The sequence below is a fragment of the Peromyscus leucopus genome, chromosome 8a, assembly GCF_004664715.2.
Source record: "Peromyscus leucopus breed LL Stock chromosome 8a, UCI_PerLeu_2.1, whole genome shotgun sequence".
Taxonomy (NCBI): domain Eukaryota; kingdom Metazoa; phylum Chordata; class Mammalia; order Rodentia; family Cricetidae; genus Peromyscus; species Peromyscus leucopus.
This window is the reverse complement of record NC_051085.1, coordinates 31,816,784-31,843,435: the sequence shown is the minus strand read 5'-3', so window position 1 is coordinate 31,843,435 and position 26,652 is coordinate 31,816,784. Positions and strand designations below refer to the sequence as shown.

Sequence of the window (26,652 nt, the reverse complement as noted above, 5' to 3'; positions counted from 1 at the left end):
TCCTACTGTAAATTTGCTGAAAAATATCCAACCCAGTGGGCTGTGTTTTTGCTTAGGGATGTTTCCATGGTTCTGCTATTAGTTACAGGAAATGCGGGTATTTTCTGTTTCATCTCTGGAATCTCAGTTTCTGAAGAAACTATCAGGGATTATCTGTGTGTCTGTTTAATGTCTTTGCTGCACTGGGGTGGATTACCGAGGAAGGGAACAGTGGTATTTCAAGACCCAGCTGTGGAAGAATGAGTGGGAACAAACCAGCTACTCCGAGTTAAGCGAAATAATAATGTCGCTGCAGTCTCTTCTAACCCGATAGACACTGCCCAGCACAAACATAGAGAGAGCGCTCAGTCACATGTGAAGTTACAACTCTGAGACTTGGCTTTTGCTCACTTAGCCCGTTTGTCAATTAAAAAAAAATTATGATGATGATACTGCACTGGGAAAGCGTTCCCAATCTAAAGACGGCAGATCCTTAAATTAAGGCAAGAGATCTCAACCTCTTCAGCACCAACTCGCTCCACAAATGGCATGTTTTATGTAAATGTACTTGAAGTTCTTGAATTCCTGGTCACTTTCAAAGCAATGTTTTCCTCAGTGAAAGACAGTAGGAAAGAAATAAACACATACTGTTACAATGTGTATGTGCGCATGTGCACGTACACCAGTACCTGGAGGGAAAGTCTACGTTTTTAAAACAAAGAGATCTTTATGCCTCAACAAGCTGAGGACCACATCTGTGACAGCTACGTTCTATAGGGCATGCTTCACAAAGCTAAATGAAATTTTTTTTAAAGTTAATGGCTAAACAGTGCTTAAAGCATACACATTACTCACGATCTATTTTAATAACATTGTGGGTGACTAACTCAATAATGCTGCTGCGCACCCATTATGGTTTTGTTCAGAAGATATGCCTGAGAATCTATGCCTCCTTAGGGGTGAGTTTACATTCCTCGGTGACTGAACAAAAAATGTGTAATTTCATGTCTCTATGTAGGGTGGATGCTTACTCGATGCCAGGTATTGCTCCAAACAATACTTGCCACAGTCCTCAGAGATGTGGTTCATGGTGGTGTTCGTATTTGACAGAGGGTAAGCTGAAGCAGTAGTGAGGTCAGATGGACACAGAAATTCATCTAGGAAGTGACAGGCTTGGGGGTGAATCCAGCCTTGTGCTACTCTCACCAGTGATTTCCACAGCTGCCCTTGAAGGAAAGGATAAGAAGATTCCAGAGCTATCTAGAGGCTGACTGTCCGTTTCAAACCACTCTGCCTCCTCCTCTGACCAGCCTGCTTCCACATCCCCATTCACTTCAAATCATATCCACACATACATATCCACACTTATCCCCGCAGTGGACACTGAGACTCGAGCTCTCTGGGAAGCTGCCTATTTCACGCTCTGCTCCTACATCTTCTCTTGGTACCAGCACTGCCTAACAGCAAGTGTGGCCGGATGCAGACTCCAGGATATGATGAAAGGTGGCCCGCTTTACATGTCTGGCTGCTGCAGGCAACCCGTTCACACCTCCTCAAAGTTCATGTAGGTGAGGTCAGCCTCTTGAGAGTTGGTCTGTTGACTTTGTACATGCTGCTCCTTTAAAGCCCTGAGCTGCTAGTCCATGAGAACGTGATACTGTCTGAAGGCTCCCTATTTCCCCTGCCAAAATCAGAGACAAAGAGAGCAATGGAAAATAATACAACTCCCCTGAACCCTCCCTTCGGGCTGCCACTAACCATGCAAATATGCCCTGGATGGAATTGCTAAAGAGGATTATGACACTTGTCTTGCTTCCCTGCCCATTTCAATTTGGCAGGTGAGGTCAAGGCCCAGTAGAGGCCACGCTTCAGTATTTGGGGGCTGAGTACGGATGCTAAGAGAGCATGGGTAATTTTGATAAAGCAGGCTGTGTGTGTTCAAAAATGCCCCAGTCACTTCAAAAGCTCTTGCTATTTTCAAAGCTGGCAAGCTAAGCCCCCAAGAGAAGCATGCATTTGTGAGCGGCCCAGCCATCTTTGCAAATCCTCTCACCAGACAGGAAAGGGCATCTCCTCTGTAAGACAGGAAGGTCCCCGGTCTGCGGGACGAAGCCAGATGGGAGGCCAGAAGGGTAAGCGTGGAGTGACTGTTTGGAAGGTGTTGTCGTGTGAAAGGGCAAGGTGTAATATATCCCACACTGAAGACTTGGTCTGAGACTGGCTGATTTTCTGGTCTCTGTGGTGTGCGGTGTCTAGAAATGAAATAGCACAGTGGGTCACAAAGTGTGGTCTGAAGACTCTCAAGGGTTCTCTCCAGGAGACTTTGAGATAAAATGTCACAAGAATGCCGTGTCATTATCAGCGTTTTCACTGAGTAGATAGGTGCACTGTCAGAAAAGCAATGATAGGTACCAGCGCTGGCACAGCAATACCGTTTCTAGACTTTCCCCCACACCACACTGCCACAAACCCAAAGGTACCATTCTCTGTCATAACAGCCTTGATGATGAAGAAATAGAATTAGTAAAGCGTTCATTTAATCTCCGCCTTGGTGGACTTTTTTTTTTCTTCCCCACTCTGAATTCCGTGTGACAAAATGGAAGTACGTGGCACTCTTCTGTGGCCACTGGAAGTGTGAATGACCCTGCTTCCGTGGCAGACATTGATGTTGTCTGTTGCCCTGTTAATGGAACATGTTTCTCTGTGTAGCAGTATTTTCCCTCCAGAGAGAGCTGCTGTGGTGGAGCAAGCCATGAATATTCAGACTGGGGTATTGGGAAGATTTCTTGAAAATAGATAAAGTGAATTCAGTATTTTCCTTTTCTTTTTAAAAAACATATTTGTAAGAAATTGTGTGTGTGTGTGTGTGTGTGTGTGTGTGTGTGTGTGTAAGCATATGTGTGCAGGTGTCCACAGAGTCGTGAAGAGGGCATCAGAGTCCCTGGAGCTGGAGTAACAGGCTGTTGTGAGCTGCCATGTGGATAGAGGGACCTGAACTTAGATCTTCCACAAGACAGCTGGAGCTCTTAAGTGCTGAGTCATCTCTGTAGCACTTGAACCCAGTATTTTAAGAAAGACAACAGGTAATATTTATTGTTAATGATGAAGTGTGCATGTTTAAGGGGAAAATAGAAATCTAGAAAACTCTGCCTCTTGACAGTTCCTATTGCTTCCTTTTCTTTAATGGGATGTGCTAGTGGATGTATGTATTCATAAATCTGTGTTTTATATATAATACATACACGAATAAATATATTATAGTCCTTAATGTATAGTCCTTAATATATTTTTATAAATTATGTTTTATATAACCCAAGCAATCTATGTTATATATAGAATAGGAAGAGGGCAAGCTTTTTCATATGTATCATGAGCGATATGATATAAACAAAATCGAAATAAGCATTTTGCACAATACCTAAATAAACATTTTGCATAACATTGAATGCTCTGTGTGAAAATAAAATTCCCTTCCACTAAAAATCACCTTTGCATGTACTTTCTAAAAACAACAAAGCAATTAAAACTATCCCTAAGAGCATTCGACGAATTATATGTGTTGGTGAAAGTGCTCTGCGTTTGTTACCTTAGGATGTGGTGACAGCTATCACAAGCTGTGGGGCTTAAAACAATAGAGTTTTTCCATCCTGCTTCTGGAGGCTTGAAGTAAAGGACCATGGTGTCAGGAGGACTGGGTTCCTCTAAAGACTCAGAAGGGAGCATCCTTCCTTGTCCTGGACCCTCTGGTGACTCTAGGCTCTCTGGGCTTATGGTGGTTCACACCTGTCTCGACTTTTCCCTTCAGCTGGTCTCCTTAGTATGACTCTACTTCATCTCTTCTTCAAACAAGGACACCAGGCATTGGGTTTAGGGCCATCTAACATCTCCTGTGATTTTTAACGCCGATCTATGGCAAATTCCCACTGAAAATACCCTGTTTCCAACTGAGGTTCCGTTTTTTCAAATTCTTGGGCTACTGCTCAACTACTACAGATTGCACATCAAACTTGACTGCCCTGAATAGATGTAATTTGATAAGGTGGAACTTGCCAAAGGGCAGAACTGTTCTGCCCTAGATTATCAGCTTTCCCAGAGTAGCTCATCTGCATCTCAAAGCCTTAGCTTCTCCATTTATTTATTAATCAGGTTCTGGCTCACTACCAAGTTGGTGTGGGGTGAGGAGGAGAGATTATATGCAAGCACACATTCTCAACATGGTGCCTGCCTTAGAAAGATTTCCCTCAGTAAATAGTAATAGTGTCTTTACTATCACGGGGCAGTGGGTAATAATCATCATAGTATGCATTAGACACCTACTGTGATGACAAATATTCTAGTGATCAGTGGAGTAAGAGCAAACAAACCCTAAGGTTAATGGTGATTTCAAAGATTGTTAATAGTAATAGTTGATATTGCTACAGGTAGGAAAATGAGACAGGGACAGGGCAAGTCGAGTAACAGGACCCTAAGTGAGTGGCCCAGAACACCGAGTAGACATCAAAGTCACCAAGGGCTTTTCATCTAAGTCATGTGCCTTCTCCTTAGAGTTCTGACCTCACTGCCCATCCTGTAGCCAGCCTTGGCCGGTCACTGCTGAAGAAGGAATGAGTGCCTTGCTCAGGAGGGGAGCTGCCATCCTCCTGACCTCAGTTGTGCTGGGGTCTGAGCCTTTCTGGTCAGTTGTCTCTGAGTCTTCTTGAAGCATGGTCCCTCTTCCCTCTATGACTACCCCTCCACTGGTTATCACTCTTGACCTCAGCAGTCCTCACGGCCCTTAATCACCTGTGTGGACTCCAGGGAATCTCTTCACTCAGTCTGGAACTGTGGCCAAGCTCCTTGTCTGTTCAAAGCTCACTACCATTCCGCTTCCTCGGCCATATTATTACAATTTTGAAAAGAGAGATGACCTAACCTTGGGTTCCTGTTCTGACTGGCTGGCTGTTAATTATTCCAAAACAACAGAAAGCCTGATGTGGAATCCCCCGCAGTTAAATTCCTGAGCCTTTGCTACTGATGGAGGAGACAGGTGAGGCTCGGACTCCAGGCCTGGAGGACCTCCTGCAGTACTGGCTGTCCCTGGCTGGCCACAGTCCTGCAGGTTGTACTGTGTGTGTGGAGGAAGTCATCTCACTCCACGTGCTCAGGGCTGTAAAGCGGCCTTCTAAGCTTCTGAACAAGTTGGGAATTTACATTACTATTCAGCTGGAAAAATTATAACATCAGTTAATGCCCCGAGGATAGCATAGACAAAGATGGTTTTGCTTTTTAACCTCTGTGTGTGTTTCTGCGAGTTTTATGAATAATAAGTGGGAAGGAAAAGTCCCAGGCAGCCTCTGTACTATAGTTGCATTTGCTGAAGATCTGTAGGTAAGTCAGGGAGTGAAGATTAGAAATGCTCATGTCCAGAGGAGGCATGGAGAGGCAGTTGCTTCTAATCCGTTTAATTTGTTCCAGAAAGGAAACATTAAGTCACCCCCCCTCCAGCACATAAAGATGGAGACAGATTGGATAATCATCAGGAACTGTTCATCATTTGACTGAGGACAGTTAGGTGTTTGTTTCTAAAGAAAAACAAAATTGATTCTTCTAGTCTATAGAATCTGAGGAAATCTACTCTGTAAGAGTCCCTAGTATAAAAGACTGGTGAAAGCGTTTTATATGGCAGGTCTTTTACAACATCACATCCCATCTTCTTTTCTGTTGGGGCCAGAGGCCAGCCTGAGCATCCCCAAGCAGAACGCCAAAGGGAACCAAAAATGACCAGCAAGACCCACGATGTGGATCCACATCACTTTTTCTCTGTGCAGATGAAGGAAAATGGAATCCCATCTGACTTACTAGGTTCAAATTCTACAACAGGAGCTTGTTTCGATGAGAACTTGTATGTAAGAATGATAATATAGATGGTCATAGTGAGATCATAACAGCAGACAATCAAGAGGGACAGCATTCCTGCGGGAGAAAGACGGAAGTCTGAAATGTAGGTTCTGTGCTCAGAGAGCTCTACAGTGAAAACCAAGCTGTACTCGTCTCCTCTTGAAGGAGAGTCCTACCTTCTTCAGTCCAGTAATAACGGCCAGTATGCCATGACTGAATATCAAAAACACCTTAGCTTTAGTTAGGTCACAAAGTTCAAAACAAAACAAAACAAAAATTGTCACCAACCATTTAGATTTTCAACTTTGGTCTTCGTCTGTTATCATCTAGGAGACAGTATTAACAGCGACACCCCATTCCACCCCCCCCCCCATGACAGAAAAGATAATTGTTCAGGAAGACCACTTTTTTTTTAATTTGAGTAGCTAAATATGGAGTGTGTGTGTGTGTGTGTGTGTGTGTGTGTGTGTGTGTGTGTCTATTGGATTTGCATCTGTGGTTGTTTCTTCAGAGTACTGTCAAAGTTGAGACTAACTTCTCAGGCTGGGTTAGCTTGCACAGAGCTCTGATTGCCTGTAATTAGGGGAAGAACCTCAAGCTCAAAAGAGTAACAGACTACTTGAAATTGGCTAAAAATCAGAATAATCAAAGTGGGAAAAATCAGATCTCAGCTTATCTTGATTTTTAAGTACAGAACAGTGGTTTCTTTCTGGGTTCAGCTGTGTTTCCTGTCGCCATCCTGTCCGGTGTCCCACCCCTCCCCCATGGCCCAAGCATGCGCTCTGTTTCTCAGACTACTTTTAAAGCATTGGTAGAGATGCAGAGGCAATAACAGCCAGATTCTCGAAGAAGGAGCCCCCACTCAAACCTAGAACAGATATGACTGAGAAAGAGCCAGTGTAGCCCGAGAACTAGGCCTGGAGGTCTCTCCTGTGAAGACTGAGACATGCTCTCCAAGTCAGGGAGGAGAGAAACAGAACTGACCCACTAGGATGTTACCATTCAGCAGTTCTGGCCTAGTGATTTAGAAATGATAATCCAACCGGCTGGAAACAAGCTGCTGGCCATCTTTTAAAATTGTTAGGATGAAATTTTAAATTTATCTTATTTTTTTTAAGGCAGAGGCTCACTTCACAGCCTTGGCTAGTCTAGAACTTACTACGTAGACCAGGCTGGTCTCTGTTATAGAGACCAGTCTGCCTCTATTTCCCAAGTGCTAGGATAACAGATATGTATTACTTCACCCCACAGGAAATTTAATATTCTCTCTCTCTCTCTCTCTCTCTCTCTCTCTCTCTCTCTCTCTCCCCTCTCTCTCTCCATCCTCCCTCCCTCCCTCTCCCTCTCCTTCTCCCTCTTTTTCCCCCTCTCCCTCCCCCCCTTGTTCCCTCCCTCCCTTCCTTCAAATTCATCTTGGATTGTCCTGTGTATTAAGACCGGAAAACAATGCGGTATTCATTCTTCCTGAAGTTGGATTTGAAGAAATTTGACAACATACTAGATACAAGATTACATTCATGATTCTTCATTTCTTTTTTTCTCCTCTTCCCCACCTAACGCTTCTTGTAATATGGAGAATTAAGTCCATACCTGATAATGTTAGGTGAGCACTCTACCATGGAGATACATCTTCATCTCACTTTCATGACTGTTAAAGTCAACCTTGCTCACTATAACCAAGGAAAAAGACACAAAGGACTATGATTTATATGAGATGATATCAATATATATCAATCAAATGTATTGATACTTTGCTAGGTGGAATGAAGAGAGACCCATTTTTCATTGTAGGAGAATGCCAGGTAGTTGAGATGGAAAATGAACAATGAAAAAAAAAATGCAAGGTATGAGAACTGTACTACTGAATGCATGTTTGCCATTAAGATGTCTTCATTGTTTGCCTAGCTAGTCAGGATTCTGAGTCTGCGCATTTGAGTGGGACCTGTGAGGACTAGGCCGTGGGATGTTACAATGTGTCTCAGCCATCAGAGCACTAAGGGCATTGGTAACAGGGAAAATATTAACATTTCCCAAGTCATGATGCAACATGGGCTCTGCTAATAACTGCTCTCTGTGGCTGCTCTCCCAACTTGAAGCTCTCCATGACCTAGCTGTGGAAATCCTGTTTGTCAGCCTCCCACCCTCTTCCCTCAGGAAGGAAAACTATCAAATTGCAAGACTCAGCTTGCGGAATGAATTTGCTTTGCATTTGTGGAACCAAAGGCAAGAGAAATTTTAAAGGCTATTGGCTTGTGGTTAGATTTGTGAAATGACTTCATGTTCCCTCCCAGTCTCCAAATAAGTTTAATGTGAGACTGTCAAAACTTGAAGGTTGATAGCTTGTCCAAGGCATCTATTCTCTTCATATGTTCCTGGAACACGTGAGACCGTGAAGGCTGGTTGGCTAACTTCATCCAGTGTTCTACCTTGTCTGGGGCAGGTGGATAAGGGACTTGTTCTTTCTCAGCCAGCATCTGTCTTCTTCCTAGTGACTGTTAACATCCCCACTTAAGGCTCTTTCTGATACTTGCTCTTCTTCCTGATACCAACAGCCAAGCTGTCTGTGCCACACAGTAAATATAATAGGTGTTGTTAATATCTTGTCATTTGTTTGTTTACTCCAGCATCACAAAATGATAAAAACAACTCCTCCTGTGTTTCAATGATCTCCCTTCTCTAGGACTTCACCTTACCCCCCTCCCTCCCGACCGTCCCAACAACTTCGCTTGTCAAGATAGATTAAAGATTACTCCACCACAGATTGCAACAGGAAGTGATTTTAATAGAGGTATTAAATTAGACTAGATATTTAAAAGGTGACTTTTTGAATATAATAATTATTAGTAAGATTTTCTTAGAGTTAGAGCCAAATACAAAATCACAGGACTATAAATAGTTTTCTCTCTGGAAAGGAGAATGATTAAGCTTGGTCAGTAATACTTCCTATCAGCTTAAGTTGCCTGATGGTGTCTCTCAGACTCACAGATAAGGACATATTAGCTACAGGTGGCCACTGTAGAGCAAGGGGGAGAATGTCATGCTCTGAGAAAAATCGTAGATGTGTAGAATTGGTCTTTAAAGGAGTCTTCATGGAATCTGCAATATGACTTGCATTTCGGGGGCATGGCTAAGTTTCAAAGAATAAACTTCAGTATAAGGGTGGAGCGAGACAGAGTGGGAAAAGACAATATATACAACCTTCCCCCAAAGAACATTTTTTCTAACAAACAACAACAACAAACCCGAAACAAAAAACCCAAAACCAAACAGTCAGACCCAAGAAACCCCCAAACCAGGGACAAGTCTCAGGTTCCTTTGTCCCTTTAACTGCTCCTTTCTTCTTCTCCTTTGTCCATCCTGGGCCTGCAGGGGCATCTCAGCACATGACAGAGTGTTATGGATGGGCAGAAAGCTACCATCAGCGGCTGTCTTTCAGTTTCAGGGGAGTCAGTGTGACAATAAAGGGGTGAAGAGTGTCAACACCTGTCAGAACTTGGAGATGATTCATGTAATGTAAACCTGAGGCCCTAGAAGCCGATGACCACACAGGAAATGCATTCTGCTAGGCTATTGCTTTCACAGAAATCCTTATTTATATACCTCCAGCTCACACTTCTGAAATGCCTTGCAGAAGAAGTCATTGTTTATGCATACAAACGATGATTAAAGATGATTGTGAATCGTCTCTATTTTGGAAGATGCATTCACTCTGAACTAGCACTAGCATCTACGGTTACAAGTTGAATACAAAAGTTCCCTTTGCATGTGAGACAGGCAACCAACCATTAGCATTTGGAGCATCTTCAGGATGTCAACTTAGGCTCTGTGATTAAAAGTTGCTAATGCGTGCATTGAACAATGTGACTGAGAAATTGGAACTACTACAAGGTAGATTTGAGGTTTTCATTTTCCTTTTCTTACAAGGGACATGTAAGAAAAAAAATTGGAACATTTAAAAATAAACCAAAGGCTTCAGAAGAATATAAAGCATTTTCCATTTATTATCTTAAAAGAGAAAATGAATGTGTGAGAAGCAGAAGCATTGAATGCTGTTTTTCAAAAGTCTACATGGTAACCAGAAAGGTACAAGCCTGATTTGAGGACAGAAACAGGCATCCGTGATGGACTAGGGGAAGGATGGGTAAAACAGAACCTCAGTAACCCAGATATGTTCAAATCCACAGGTCCCAATGGCTGGCATCCTAGAGTACTTAATGAATTGGCCGAAGTCATCACAGAACCGCTAGATATCATTTTTGAGAGCCCGTGGAGGACTGATGAGGTGCTGAAGACTGAAAAGGGCATATTTAGAATCTTCTTTCACAAAGGGAACTGGATGGTGACTCTGGAAACACTCATCAGCTTAAATTTCTTGCTTGGAAAATTCTGGAATAATCAACTTAGTAAGCTGAATCCCTTACTTGTAGCTAGGAATAAGGCAGCAACATACTGCCCATGAAAAGATACTGAACTTGGTTTTAAAAGGATACTCCATGCGGGAAGAAGTCTGATACATCTCTTGGAATTTCTCTCCTTTGCTCTTTGAATTTTTCATCATACTAGATGGGGTTGATTAAGGCTTGTGGGTAATTACTAAATTTGAGTATATTATACAAAAGTAGGTTTCTTACAATAGCTAATTAATTATACCACTTTCAAATTAGCCTCTATCTCAAGAACAGTAACTTTCATCTTATATTTTAACATACATGTTATTTTACTTTGCATAGGGCTCTGTTTTCATTAAGCTATGATATTTCATTTAATTTTATATAAAGTAGTTTGGTGAAGGAACTCTTATTTTAGGTGCTTTATATAGTAATTTCACATATGAGTATAACCACAACACTGACATATTAAGGAAGAAATTATTTTCTGACTTTTAAAATTGAATGTGGTGGAGGTGTGGCTGTCGTTGTTAAGAGTACCATGTCCTGACATGACATTGAAGACATGTCAGCTGTTTTATTCTTCCTTGCCTGGAGACTTCTCCAGCCTCCCCCTTCCCAAGATGCCTTGTCTCCCTCTCTTTGGTAGGCTTCTGACACCAGTTTGGGGGCAGAGAAGTGGATGGTGGCAATAGGTAAGAGGACTGGTCCATGGACCTGGACTGGAGGAGGACAGAGGAAACGGAGTGGGAGTAAGAAAATTAGGATGACTCTAGAGATTTTTTTTTCCTTCTCGTCATTATTTCCCTTGGGTGTTGGAAATGCCACAGTGATGATGGAGCCTGAACTTAGGGGAGAGAGGGCTATGGGAGGTTTAACAATGCTTCAGGCTTCTGGGGCTGGCCAGTGTAGAGAGCCTGCCAGCTGTTCTGTATTGCAGAATCGTCCCTTCGCTACCCAGAAGGACATCAAAGATGCAAGCTTATGTCACTGTAATTATGGACAAGAACAGGAAACTTTTAGAGGCAAGAGACTGACAGTCACCTTGTCTCTGGGAATAGGCAGGCAATTGGAAGGGCGGGGAGGTCCAAAGGCCTTCATGGCACAATACTGTTTTCTTTTTTTTGTTTGTTTGTTTTTTGTTTTTTCGAGACAGGGTTTCTCTGTGTAGCTTTGCGCCTTTCCTGGAGCTCACTTGGTAGCCCAGGCTGGCCTCGAACTCACAGAGATCCTCCTGGCTCTGCCTCTCGAGTGTTGGGATTAAGGGCGTGTGCCACCACCGCCCAGCTCACAATACTGTTTTTAAAATATGAAGTTCAAACACTTGAGCTGCCATCAGACATAAAATTTGGGTACCATGCAAAGCCTTTCTCCAGATTAAACACAAATGTAAGGAAATTAGCTTCTAAGAGTATGTGCGAGTTGGTCCTTCTGTGCTACATACAATCAAACACTCATCACCTTTTCATATAAGCTGGTCTTTAAAATACCTGTTAGACTTTTTTTTATATATATAAGAGGTATGGGTGTCTGCATAGATTACTGATACGATTTATTGTGATAATGAATGGCTTCCTGGTTGAGACCTCATTTCCAGGTGCCACATCTGTGACAGATTTATTTCACAGATGTACATTTGCATGCATTTGTTGAGCTATGGCTAGCAAGGACCCATTTTCTGAAAAAAATCTATTATTTACCCTAGAGGCAAAAAGAATCGAATCCGCTACAACCAAAAAAGGGCTCTCATGTCTTTTCAAGTTTTATTTTCCACTTGAATGATGTCCAACTTCAATTATTTGGCTAAATTTAAATCTTGTCCCTATGCCACTATTGGAATTTGAAATTAACAATAACCTACCTTAATTATGAGTCACAATTTAAAATGGTAGACTCGCCAGTGGGTCTGAAAGACTTCTTAGGTAAAGGTAGAAGAATAAAACCCTGTGAAAAGAATCAGTGAAAAGAAGCTTGCTAACGCCTGTGCATTAAGTCAAGATGAGCTAAAACAGCATATCAAAGGAATTCTGACCTTGAATTGTATCTTTTGGGACTAATCTTTAGGAAGAGTCAATTTCTCACTGTGCCTTTTCCTTTTATCTAAACACTGGTGATTTCCTCAATATCTAAATGTAAAAGATGAAAACAAGACAGCAAGACTCATGTCTTGATTATGTCAATTCATAGTTCTCCCCTCAAATAAGTCATAAGTGACAGGGTCTTATTTCGTAATATTGAGAGGTATAGAGAATAATAGCAATTTTTTTCATCTTAAAAAAATTAGGGAATGTACGAAGAAATCTTAATCATGCAAAATGTTGACAGCACATATATGTAATCCCAGCAGAATTCCAAGTCCAAGGCTAGCCTGAGCTATGTAAGGAGATTCTGTCTCAATAAACACATCAGAACAAAATAAAATAAAATAGAAGGGACTACGGATACAGCCCAGTTAGTCCAGTTTGTGCCACACAAACATGAGGATCAGGGTTTGAGCCCTAGAATCTACCAGGTAAAAAAGTCAGGTGTGGCAGTATGCACTTATATTGCCAGCACTGGGTAGGACTGGACAGCAGCAGACCGCTGGGGCTTGCTGGCTGGTCAGCCTAGCCTACTTGGTGAGTCATAGGCCAATGAGGACTCTGTGTCAAAGCATACAATCAAAACAGAAAAACTAAAGGAAGTGTGCCTACAGAGGGACATCTGAAGCTGACTTCTGGCCTCCACATGAGTATGCATTAGTGTGCATGTGTGAGCACACACATGCACATACACACACACACACACACACACAGGGAAACACAATTAGTGAGTGAGGAAAAGGAGGAGGGAGGGAAAGAGAGATATTTCTGGACATAGGGAAAAATAACTATTTAAAGAATAAAGCCAAAAATCTCAGAAGAAACATAATTTATAGCTATTCAAGGTGGTAGTTTCTCAATCCAGAGGATCAAGTAGTTTCTTAGATCAGAGACATTTGCATCATGGTTGGTAATTTGAACTACAGGATGACAGTGAGCATTAAGTTTTTCCCTTGAAATTACTCAAATTATAGTTCAAATTCTAGAATGATCCCAGTAGTGTTTTCCTGTGGTGACTCTCCTAGGTGCACAAGCTCCAAAGTATCTTGAGGAATCATTGCAAATAATTCTGAAATGAAAGCCTCTTTTCTCTCGTCCATAAAATGGCAAAAATAAGTCTCTCCTCCGCTTAAGAGGCTTAAGAGTTACAGCTTATATCTCTTCTCAGTCTTTGGCTCAGGCACGGCATCAGCAGGCACTGACTGTCTCTTTCCCTACCCCCTTACTGAATTTCAGTTATTTTCTTCATTTCTTCTTATGTGGAAGAGATTACCTTCAAACCAACCAGAGAATTCAAGTATATATTGACATGTCCTGCTGCTGTTCATTAAATAAGCCCCCCCCCCGCCCCTTAAGGGCTCAGAATAGCTACCCTGTGCTATCACACTAGGAATTCAGTGAATGATTAGTGACTGAATGCAGAGAATTTGACTTAACAATAGTCTGAGGAGATGGCTCAGTCAGTAAGATGCCACCCTTTCAAGTACACAGGACTGAGTTAGACCCCAGAATCCTCATTTAAAAAGGACAAGTACTTGTAATCCAGTGATGGGGAGGTGGGAACAGTTGGATACCTGGAGCTAGACTGGCCTACTTGGTGAGCTCCAAGTCAGTGAGAGACCCTGTCTTTCTCTCACACACACATAAGGAGGATGGCATCTGAGGGACAATATCTGAGGTTGACCTTTGGCCTGCATACACACCTGCACCAACACACACACACACACACACACACAAAAGGGATCAAGTTCATAAAGGCCAGCTCTTTTTTTCACCTGGAGAAACTGCCATATGGGCACACATGTAAATATTTTATTGGCATTCCTGTGTTTATAACAGCATCAGGTATATAAATTTGGGGAGTGAGCATGGCATATGTATGTGTTCCTGGTTTCATGACTATGTTGCACAGTAAGTTCAAGTGGCTTCCCCTCAATGCTGCAGCTGTGGTGAATCCAGCCAAAGAATGACACGGATGATGAGGAGCCAACCAGCCCTTTTGTAAGCGTTAAAGAGAAGCCAGTCATACCAGTGAGCAGATAGAGAATTGGCACCAGCATGTCTGAATAGTTTATTGTTTTAGAGCCTGGGTATCGTAAGCAGTTCACTTGAGTAAGTGGGGTTCACGAACAACCAAAAGGGAAGTTAGCGAAGTTAAAATGTGGGGGGAAATGCTGTACTCATATCTAATATAAGTGATATCTAAGTAGTTATGAAAATAGCTTGTCCAGGTAGATGAACTATGCCACACTTTCCAGGATGGAAGGGAATGAGAGGAGAGTACCGGAGCCAGGGACATAAAAATGAAGACCCAACTTCCAATCAATCGCCAAGTCTTAGTCCCAACCAAGTGGCAAGACTTGGAAAATTTTTCCATGAGATAAGCTGGTAATGTAGAAGAAACCCATAGGGGTGTGTACATGGATGATTTACTGAGTAACATCAGGCTGCTAAGAGCAAAGCAAGTTAGGCTTTTTTTTTTGGTTTCTAGAACTTTCTGATTTTACACTTATAATGGGTCTTATCTTTAATTATATATTCCTGTATCAGATAAGCTACAGTATTAGATTCTTGATTTTAAAATCTGCTGCAGCTTCACATTCTTAATTTCTAATGACATAAAATCCAGTGACTCCCTTGCACAAACACTAATCATTAGTTTAGATATTTCTATTAAATGTGAAGGGAGAAAAGAGTCAGGTAGCTTAGGAAAATGATTGAACTTACCTTTCTCTTTCTACTCACCAAAATAGGTATTTTCCTCTTTTAAGTTGTCTAAGTTCTGGAAATAAAATTTTATATTTTATGTTTACTGTTCAAGATACCTTTTAGGAAAATGGGTGTTTAAATTCTACAGTAAGAGCTGTGTGACTTTTTTTTTTCCTATTTCTTTATTTCTATTTTTTATTTTTTTACAGTTTTCTTTAAATTTCTTTCACTGGGCCAAATCCAATTAGCTAAAATCTGAACATTCAAACTGGACATTTTTATAGATATATTCTGTATAATGTGTTTCATTAGATGAATTTTTTCTTACTCCAAAAATGAAAAACTGAAAAACTGTATTGACTCTCCAAAACAAGGTGGCATGTTGAATGAGACAGATGTTAGACAGTCTACCATTCACTTGCAGCTGTTGGCTGGGCATGTTATGAGATACAAGTTGGGTTATTAAAGCCATTTACTCAAAAATTGTCTCCCAATAGAGGTTTGTATATGGGGCTGAGAAGTCCACATGAGTCTTTCCTAGTGGTCAAGCATAGATTTTCTGATCGAAACCACCATTTGGATTTGTAAACATAATGGCAAAATAATGTTTTCCCCCTTTCAGGGTTTTTTTTTCTTTCTTTCTTATGGAGGGACTATATGTGGTGAGCCTGTGAAAAGCCAAATCGGGACATTGTTGTAAGCCATGTCATGTATGCAGCATTGTGATTTGCAAACATATGTTTCCCCTTCAATAAATGTCACGGCTTTCACAGCGGTTCCACCTTGGTCTCTTTTGTAATCTTTTACATTCTGATGAAGGCAGCAGTATGAGCATTGTTTGAACTGGTAATCTATGCATGTTCATGACATGGTAGCTAAATGGTCAGCATGGAGAATCTGAGTTCCAACTGCAAAGAACATCTCCGACACTGCATGTACGTGTAAGTCCATCATACACACTGGAGTGGATGTATGTCAAGGTTATACATGAACCAAGTGACCTTCCCTTGTGTGAGTCTGCCCAGTGACAGTGGCTTACACAGCAGGAGCGGTGGGGTGTGTTGGTTGGTGGGAAGGGTTCTTGTAGCAGTTTCTCTACATGTGTGTCTGCTGTGGCTCCCACAGCACTGCATCCACTTGAGGATTGTTGTAATTCGTCTGTAGAAAGGCTATGTCTTAGAGATTATCAGTCCGAGTCCTGAACTCAAACCTGAATATAATTGATTTGGAATTTGAGGACCCTAGAAAAGTCGAAGAATCATTTTATTTGCTTATCATAGTCCTAAAATATTAGTTTGAAGTTTGGTGATGATGCTTTGTGCACTATGATAATTTCTAGTGATTGTTTTTGTTCACATTGAATATGAGATGAATGTAAATTTAAAATGAAGATGTAGTTGTTTTTTTTTCCACATGACCCCTACTCTTGTTTTTTTTTTTCCAGTATATATACTTAAAGAGTGCTACGACATCTTAAAAGGAAAAAAAAGTCTTCTCTTTCTAGAGTGCACTGATTTTGAACTTAGTCAGTTCATGATTTAGCCTTGGCACTCATCCATGTAGTCCCAGGGGCCTCCAAGGACCAGGACCAGGCTATGAAACCCAATATTTCACCTCCATATCTTCCTTGAACTCAAAGCATTTTTAGTAAAGTTCATGGTCTTGAGAGATAGCATTGAAACACTTTTTTTTTTTTTAATTTAAGCTAGGGAGGTAATATGCAGGCAGCAGAGCTCACCGATATGCATTTTTAGAGAATAGATGGTTTATGTCATTAGCAAAAATCAGCTCACATCAGGCAGCTTCTAAAATGTCTTTCATCTGAATCTGGATAATGAGTGGCCCTAGTTCCATTCCAGGCCATCTGGTGCCCCGCTGAGAATTTTTGTTAATTTAAAAGAGAATTCTTAAACAATTTTAAATGAAGAAGTTACTCCTTGCTCCCTCCTGGACTCATCCCCTGAGGACAGAGTAGATTCCTGTAATTATGGACGCTTTTTTTTTTTTTTTGGCTAGCATTTTCTACTTCAGAATACATTCTTGCACCACAAACAAGATGGCTGTGTGGTCTCATCAGCATCTTGGTTGAGTAATGAGTACTGGTTATGAGCTCTGTGTACTCAGGATGCATGCCTTCACATCCCTATCAGCTCAATCAATTTAACTTCAACTCCTTTCTGGAAGTTCTTCAATCTACCCAGCAGCATCCACAAAAATAGCCACTTGGAATGAAGAATAAACATTTAATTTTGTCCTAAATCTTTGTGAATCAGAAACCCGAATCCAGCCTTGGCTTTCTTGGTGAGTAGAGCTGTCTAAGTCGCTTCCTCTTACGCCTTCCATCTCCCATCTGTGAAAGCATTCAGGGAACAGAACTGCCAAGCACACTCTGGGGAAGGTTGGAGAAACAGATGGTCTGTGAGTAACAGCATGTCTATAGGACAAAACCTCCAAGTGACATTGCCTGAGGTCTTTGATGACCTCCACCAGGCCAGGAGCATGTTTGTTTTGCTCACCCTAAGCTTGCTCCCACTTGGTACTTCCTCAATTCCTGGCATATTGTTCAGCACCCAGTAGGCTCTTGGTAATGTTGCTGAGTGAATGAATGAAGGGTTGAATGAACGCTTATGCTGAAGGAAACTAAACTCCAAGATCTGGAAGTTGGTTCTATGAGGGCATTTCCTGTTTTCAAGGAATGTGCAGAACACTGTGGCTTCTGTGTTCCTAGGACAGCATGCCCTTGACCTCCAGACACGGACAACCACATTTCTCATTGTTAGGCATCTACCTTTCATGGTTTTGTTGTTATGCAGATCTTCTAGATTTCCTGTTTTCTTTTGTATAAAATCAAATAAAATTCTATGTACTCTATGTATTAAATGATTGATGAAGTCACATCAAGTAATAAAATGACTCTATTGTAATCAAGATTTTTCTTTTCATTGTATTTTTCTATTTTGAATTGTCAAAGGAATGTCTTCTATTCCTGCAACTAAAACTATGAGTATCCATCTATTCCTGCAATGAAAGCTGGTCACACTATGGTCAATGAACTTGCCTGTTACATGTTAATATATGGTTTCTGACAGACAAAATATAAAGATATTTTGAAGGATAAACTTCTTCTTAGCATTTTGGACATACTCTGCGTTGGCATAATTAATGTGAAATTTGTGCTCCATGACTTTGTCCCTTTAAGAAATTATTTTTTCTCTAAGGTTACTTCTGCCTCCTACAAGTAGAAAGGTGAGTATTTAGGAATAGTGCAAGGTTGTTCTGACCTGGGTTCGAGGCCCTCAGAGCTGTTGAGGATTAGGATTGCTTCACCTCAAAGGGATCATGGCTCCCTGCAGTGATTATATGGCTTTTTTCTTTCCTTCCTCTGATAGGCACAGATTACATGAAAAAAAAAAAAAAAAAAAAAAAAAAAGGAGGGACAGGAAGCTGTTAGACTCACAAACCTGGACATGAATTCCAGCTGCCCACACTTGGCTGCGGGACCTCACACAAGCTACTAAGTCTGTTCTGTCACTTGAAAGTCGGGGCATGCCTTTACAATACCATACAAGCCAATTGGTACAACTGGTAGAAGATCTTATGTTGAGGGAAGATATATCCTTACTATATAACAGATAGACATTGTTTGCTGATAGAAGGCACTGAGGCAGGTATCCTGAAAGGGAAGTTTGTAACCTATGAACTAAAAACTGTTTCAAAATATATTACAGAAAATGCTTATATTCATGAATCCATTGCAGAACAATGTTAAAAGGACATTTAATGCATACCAAGCAATTAAACCATTGACATAATCTCCATATTAACTATGTGAAATATGAAATTCATATTTCATCTATGAATTATTACCATTCCATTGTTAAAGAAACTGAGATAAAGTTGAGGTTTTGGGAACTTAATCCAAAGTCTCATAGCCAAAAACCAAGGATCTGGAATTTGAGTACCAATAGTGTTACTTTAAGCCTACTTTTTTAACCTTTATGTGTGCCTGGAAGTCAAAATTACTGCCAGAATCAAATATACAGACATCTATCAAGAAGCCCAGGAGAGCAGATTGGCAAGAGTTATCAGAAAAGAGGGGGTGCTGCAGGTGTGAGAAGATCAGCTGAAGATGGTGTCTAGTGCAGTTGTGCTATAAAAGAACACTCAAGCCTCAGTTATTTTTTACACTCTGGAAGTTCGGAAAGCCAAGAATAAAGTGTTGGCAGGTTTAATTGCTGGTGAGAGATGCACCCTCTGTAGGGATGCTGAGAAATGCCATGACCTCACATGGCTAAAGGCAGAATGGAAAGAGCAAATGAGATGTGAAACCTCCTTTGGGATGGTCTTAATCTCATTCAAAATGGCTGAGCCCCCTAGACACAGTTTCTTCTAAAAGTTCTCACCTCTTGATACAATTATCTTGGCATATGAGTTTTGGAGGGAGTATGTTCAAATCACATGAGTTCTCCTAAACCAGTTTATAAGAAATATATTCATTCCATCCCAGCAGCTCTTATAGTCTTAACCCATCCTAGTATCAACTTAAAAGTCTTAAGTCTGGATTCCCTTCCATCATTTTAGTCAGATATGAGAGTCAAAGATGGGCTTCATCCCAAGACCAGTTGCTCCCAAATTGTAAACTTGATATAAAACGTGTATTTCCAAAAGTCAATGGTAAGACAGGAATACGAGAGTGTCTTAGTCACTGTTCTCTTGCTGTGAAGAGACACCATGACCAAGGCAACTTCTAAAAGAAAATATTAATTTTTACATTAATTATTAATTGCTTACAGCTTCAGAACATTTATCCATGAACATCATGACAGGGAACATGGAGGCAGGCAGGCAGGCACACAGGCGTGACATTGGACCAGTAGCTGAGAACCTACGTCTTATTTACAAGATACAGGCAGAGAAAGAGTGAGACCGGGCCTGTCATGGGCCTTTGAAGGCTCAAAGCCCACCATCAGTGACAAGGCATACCTCTAAAAACTCTGAAGAGTCCACCAATTGGGAACCAAACATTCAAATATGTGAGGCTATGGGGGTCATTCTGATTCAAACTACTACAGAATGATATCCCCATTCTAAAAGGAAACAATATCAAAGGAGAAAAGAGTTACAGGTTCTCAATGAAGTCCAAACACAATAAGGCAAACATTAAATCTTAAGGCAATAGAATTATCTTTTTAGATGATATGTTCTACTGTCTGGACATACTGGTTCAAGGACTGGATGCTCAAGGATCCAGACAACCAACTTTCATGGACTTGTATTTTAGCCTTTCTGAGTAGGAGATCCTATCCTTGGTTTTCCTCCTAGACTGGTTATGTACAAACACTAACAAAAATAATACTAAGTAAACACATGATGATTCTGTAAACATTTTTGTAGACAGACATGTGTCCAGTACTTTTGGCTCATGTTCAACTGTGATCCCATCAGCCTCAAAAGTTGTCTGACCTTCAGGTATGCCATTACAGAACACTTATGAGAGTCTGGCCTCTGAATTTAACCCTGACCCTTTTGAGTTTAGGTGCTGGAACTTTCTTGATCTTTCTCAGGGTTGTTGGTAGAAGATTCTTGAACAGCAACCCATTTTTCCTTCAAATGGCCACTAAATGACTTGTTGGGTAAAGTGTTATGGGCTTGTGGCTCTGCAGTTGAATCACCAGGAATGGCAGCCACTTTGTGACATATGCATACGGTGAGCCGATATTTAAAACTGACTATGTTGTGCTAGAGATGCATGGCTCAGTGGCAGCCTGCCTATGTAACATGCACAGGACCTTGTACTTAATTCCCAATACATAAGGAAATGACTGTGGTTCATTCTTCATCCTTGGTTCACACATTTAAAATGTAGAAGTGTGTACATTCAAAGCAATAAGGTACCCTGTAGCACAAATTCTAATTGGTCTTAATAAAAACCTGGAGTCAGAAATTGGGGTAAATGCTGAAAGATCAGAGAAGTTAAGGAGCCAGCTACTAGAGAGACTTCTTAGCTCTGTAGAATCCTCAGACCAGAAAGAAAGGGCTGAGCTCCTGTCTCCACCCCATCTTATCACTTCTTCTCTCCACCCAGCCATATCACTTCCTGTTTCCTCCTCCCAAATGCTGGGATTAAAGGTGTATGCCACTATTGCTTGGCCTCTAGTACTTGCTCCACACTCTGATCTCCAGGCAAGATTTATTTATTAGAGCACAAACAAAATAATTCCACAGTACCCTTGTCTGTTACGTTACAAGGAATTTTGACCAACTGTTTGATTTTAACCACTCACCCTTGTCTATGCCAAGAAGATGTATTCATAATCTTGCCTTGGGCTTCAAATAATTTTTTTTGGATTCTGTTTGTAGTTGAGCCTGTGCTAACAATCTCCAGTGGGTCCCAGGCATGATTTACCCCATAGTGGTATAATCTATATTTGGTAAAATTTGGCTCACTGCCCTGCTTCTGTGTTTTATGGAGATCCCTGGTTCATAGAGAGTCCTTAAACAGTGATTTAAATATCACTTTATAGAATTTAACACTTCCCCCTATGGAATAACAATAACTTCTTACTTGAGTGTTTTTGTTTTTAATGACAATGTCCAATAATAGCTGGGCCCTCTAATACTTGTATACTTGCTCATTGTCTAAAGCAGAGATTTGCTCTCACTATTCATTCAGGGTGTGTGTGTGTGTGTGTGTGTGTGTGTGTGTGTGTGTGTGTGATTAATATATAATTATGATATATAACAAATGTAATTAATATATATGTATGATATGCATAATATGTTACACACACACATACACACACACATATATCTATCTATCTATCTATCTATCTATATATATATATATATATATATAATGCATTTTCCAAGTAGAAGCTCAAAATTTACTACGTTGACTTTAAATACTAAAGTTCTGTTAAAACATTTTAAAGTTTTAAAACATCTTTGGAAACATTAAGTTTTCTGTTTGTTAAACTCAGAATATGTGGGATATTGGAACAAGGGTGGGGGTCATGAAACAAGGGAGAAAAGGTCTTGAACTCTTTATTCTATGTGTTTGAAGTGGAAGGGAATGGTGTTTTACTATTAAGACTAAGCTACCTACAGAATCCATTTAAATCTTCTAACAACAAAATAAAATAATGGGATTTACCAAGCTCTTGTGTGGGTGAGAAGATGAAGGCACAGAGTTTAAGTCCTAGAGAAGTGATTTCACCTCTCTCAGTCTTGATGTCTGTAGGTTTTTAAGAAGCAGCCTTGCTGGGATTGCTGTATTCTAAAGCACACTGAATCTGACTGGTGACTGAAATGGAATCTCAATTATGAGACCGTTTTTAACTGCTTTTCTCCCCTATTCTCTAAGGAATGTTGTTAAATCCCCATTTGAAATGGCGCCATACCAATTCTGAGAGAAAAATAATTTTGGGGAGAATTTTAAGCCCAGCAAGTAATTTTCTATTATACAATTTCATTCTCTCTATTATACCGATTAATAATACATACAACATGAATGAATACATATGAATGAAAGGGGAAGAAGGAAGGGGGAGAGAGACAGGGTCTGACATATCTCACTGTGTAGCCCAGGCTGGCCTTGAACTCACAGAGATCTGCTCCCCTCTGCCTCCCAAGTGCTGGGATTAAAGATGAGCACCACCACACCTGGCAGAAATATTTTCAAGGAGAGAAAAACCAAAAGATAGTTTGCTACTGGTGCCCGAGGTTTCCTCGCGCCTACGGTATCCTCCGGGCAGCCCATGTGGAGGAAGAGTGTGGTGATAGTGATCAGGTGTTTTCAGTGGGGCTGTGAAGGAAGCATCTTAATGTCCTCCATCCTTTTCTGAACCAGTCAGCCCTCAGTTGGCTCCTTAACAAACTGTGACCCCAGTGGTTCTTAACCTGGTCCGCCTCAATGCTACCGTGGAGGTACTATTTTCAGAGAGCCATTTGTATCATGGCACGCATCACATTCAGAGCGCAGTAACATTACATGTTAGATGTTAATGCAATAATTTAATAAGTATAATTAAGGCTTAGATGCGAAGAACGTTGAAATTATTGCCTCAAGGTTTTTAGCATTCCTGCCTGATGTTTGCCCTCCTTCCTTTCTTGTTCTCTTTTTAAACTTTTTTTGGAATTGACAGTGAAATGCATCGAATGTCTCTCGTTTAGCCTACAAATCTTCTTTGTCGGCTCTTCTTTTGCCATGCTTTAATCTCCTTCCAAGCACATTTGAAGAGTAAGCAAGCATGCTTTCTAAAACATTGGCATAGTTCCTGATTTGGGAGGTATAAAGTAAGGGTTGGCCAAAAAAAAGTGAGTTTTGAATGAAAAATTAAGTCTATATTTACATTTAAAATCCACAGAGAAAAAAAAAATTGATGTGAGCCAAAGTAACCATTTTCAATATAGGAAACAGCTAAATTGTATGTGATTTTGACAATTGTGTTTTAGAAAAGCTGTAGCAACTGACTATATATGTAAATCTAATGTACAGTACATCCATAATATAGGCCAGAGTGTAATCTCAACCAATAATTGGAAAAGAATAAGTTGATGAAAACTATAATCTAGCATCAAGTATGCTATTACAAAGGTCCAGTCTATCAAAGCAGTAGATGTGCTAAATGCAATTTTGAGAACAAAGGGAACTTTCTTATACTCCCAAACAAAGGAGAGAGTTGGAAATGCATTTACAAAGCTCAGTTGAGGGAAGGTATTGGTGGAGAAATAGAGTAGACCCAGAAAGAGCTCTGTATTTAATGTCCTATTTCTCAGAATTTTCTCTTGATTTTATAAGGTTTTTGGAGTTCTGTCTTTGAATTTTTTCCCTGTGATTATTCATTGTTTAATCCTTATTTTGATATGAAGCCTGCCTAGTTGTATTGTTAGGACAACTCATACCTCTCCACCTATGTTATAATCAATGAAATACAAAAATCGGTTTTATATTTCTATACACATATGTGCATGCATGTATACATGATATATGTACCCATTTCCATTCTTTCCTCGAAGAAAATGCTGCTTAGGTTTCAATAGCAGCTTGCTTTGCAGATGCTCCTGGTTTTGCCTTTGTAGATCATAATGGAGCTTTTAACTCAGTCATAATAAGTTTCATGAGAAAAAATCTTTATAATAAAGGATGGATTTTCTTTTCTCTCTGTGGGTGTTACATGTGCGCATGTGTGTGAGTATGTGAGAGTGGAAGTTGGGCGACTTCAGTTTGTTCTCTGCTATATATATATTAATTTGTTTAATGAGATGAGGTATCTAAGAAACAAAAATGAATGACAATTTTTCATTTGAAAAGTGACATTTTTGTTAGAGTTCAAATGCCTTTGATCACTTTTTCCACGCACAATAATAAAGTAAAATTTGAAGTCATAGTAACTTGAACATATAGTTATATTTAATCAGATTTTTAAAATCACAAATAATATTGGGGCACTTTTGTATTCAAATCAGAGTTAGAATAATTATTTGATTTACATATGACTTTATTATTTTTCTAATTAGGTTTTGTTTTTGGGAACTCATATCCATAAAAAGTACATTCTGATTCCTGTCTCCCCAACAGCTTATCTCCTCCATCCCAATCAATCCCCACTCCTTCCTACCTGTCCCTTTCCCAGATTCATGACATTTGATTTGTTTTGTAACCCATTTATTTTTAACAAGGCTCTTCTGCATGATAATTAGATTGAAACTACCCATTAGAGCTCACTACTGAACATAAAGACTCTGTCTGTCTTTCTGATTCTATAAAAACTAAGTAGGTCAGTAGTGAGGAAAAGGGCCTCTGAGGCCCTCCACTATCCATGCTTCTTGACTGTTGATGGGTCCATTCTTGTGCAGGCCCAGTGTAAGACAGGGTCTCTCACTGAACCTGGAGCTCAGTAATTGGCTAGACAGACTGGCCATTAAACTCTAGGTCCCCACCTCCCAGCACTGATATGTATTGGCATGCTTAACTTTTGTGTAGGTGCCCAGCATCCAAACTCAGTCTCTCATGGTTGTATAAGGACTCTACCCATTGAGTAATTCCCTCAACACTTCCTCTTCCTCTCTCTTTAAATACAGCTGCATCAGATCTTGATCAATGAGAGGACTTTTCTGTTGTTTGCTTTACTCTTTCAGGTCTTTGTGGGACCAGCTACCCAGCTCCCAAATAAATACAAGGGGGCTTATTTTTATTTATAAATGTCCTGCCTTAGCTTAGTTTGTTTCTTGCCAGCTTTTCTTAACTTCAAATTATCCCATCTATCTTTGGCCTTGGGGCTTTTTTCTTTCTCTATTTCTGTATACCTTTTCTTTCCTTCTTACTCTGTGTCTGGCTGTGTGGCTGGGTGGCTGGCCCCTGAAGTCCTCCTCTTTCCTCTCTCATTCCTTTTTTTCTCCAAGATTTCTCCTATATATTCTCTCTGCCTTCTAGCCCTGATTATCCTTTCTCCTGCTTCACTATTGGCCATTCAGCTCTTTATTAGACCAATCAGGTGTTTTAGACAGCCAAAGTAACACACTTCACAGAGTTAAACAAATGCAACATAAACAAAAGTAACACACCTTAAAATAATATTCTATGACACTGTTCTTCAAATGAGTTTATTCTGTGATAAAAATATAATTCTGAGAAATCATCTACTTTCACAAAAAAATTAATATAATTTCCCTTTGATGGATGAGTTGGTGCTAGTAGACATGAAAAATCATAAATATGAATAGGTTGTAGCTCATAATAGGCACTATGTTTCCAAAACAGCTGGGAATTAAAAATTATAGGGGAATATATGACAGAAGCAGAAAGTTTTATGGGTAGTAATCCTTGATATTTTATATATAGCATCAAGAATAATATATACAATGTTGTATAAACCTAGACCAAACTTATTAAAGATGACAAAACATAGTACATCAATAAAAAGGAAGAAAAGTATTAGATATTCCACCCTGACTTGCCTTGGGTTACCTAACTCACGTGTTTTAGGTCTACATGAATACTTTGCCTAGCTTTGTCTATATATTAAGTGTCAAGTAAATATTTGCTACTACCATAATACTCATTTCAATATTTGATACATGTGCTTCCGAGACTGCGTGATGATTTAAGAACCACCTCCAATTCCTACCTAAAAACCAAGCATTGAGAAGAATTTCTTGGAGTGTGTACATTGCTGGAATTGCAGTGGGCTCAGAGGGAACAGTAGAGGAGGTAAAAGCAGACAGCTGTGTATAGGAGGAGATAGACATTCAGAGAAGGCAGTCTCCATCAGGTTGGCGTGATGTTCATGCCAAACAAATATGTGATATGTGCTGGGAAAGTAAAGTGGTGTGTCATCTAGATAAAACACTCTTACATAGCAGGGAGAATTGTGACCACTGGGAGGTGGGAATAAAGTGTAAAAGTGCAGGAAGGAAGGGTTCCCAGACGAGGTGCTGTGCCCTGGTCAGGAGTGCACAGTGTTTCATTGTTGATGGCTCTGCACCAAGAATAAACCAATGAAGAAAAAGGATCATGTCTGCCATCCAATTAGAAGCAGGATTCAGATTCTTAAATGGTATAGTAAAGGGGGAAAATCGAATTTTAGGGACTGCATATTTCCAAACTGTCCTCAGGT

The 26,652-nt window shown here is 40.3% G+C and overlaps 1 protein-coding gene across 2 annotated transcripts in view; it reads left to right on the top strand.

Annotated features, from left to right (window-relative positions):
* Samd5 (sterile alpha motif domain containing 5) overlaps nt 1-26,652 on the top strand; it is a 405,507-nt gene that overhangs the window by 35,582 nt on the left and 343,273 nt on the right. The window contains exon 2 of one of the 2 annotated variants that reach the window (XM_028861645.2): nt 10,041-11,423. The exons of the other annotated variant lie outside the window; for it this stretch is intronic. Within the exon in view, the coding sequence (XP_028717478.1) occupies nt 10,041-10,103 (63 nt within the window). The 3' untranslated portion in view covers nt 10,104-11,423. Of the gene's footprint in view, nt 1-10,040; nt 11,424-26,652 lie in introns of those variants that run through there. 2 annotated transcript variants of the gene reach the window in all.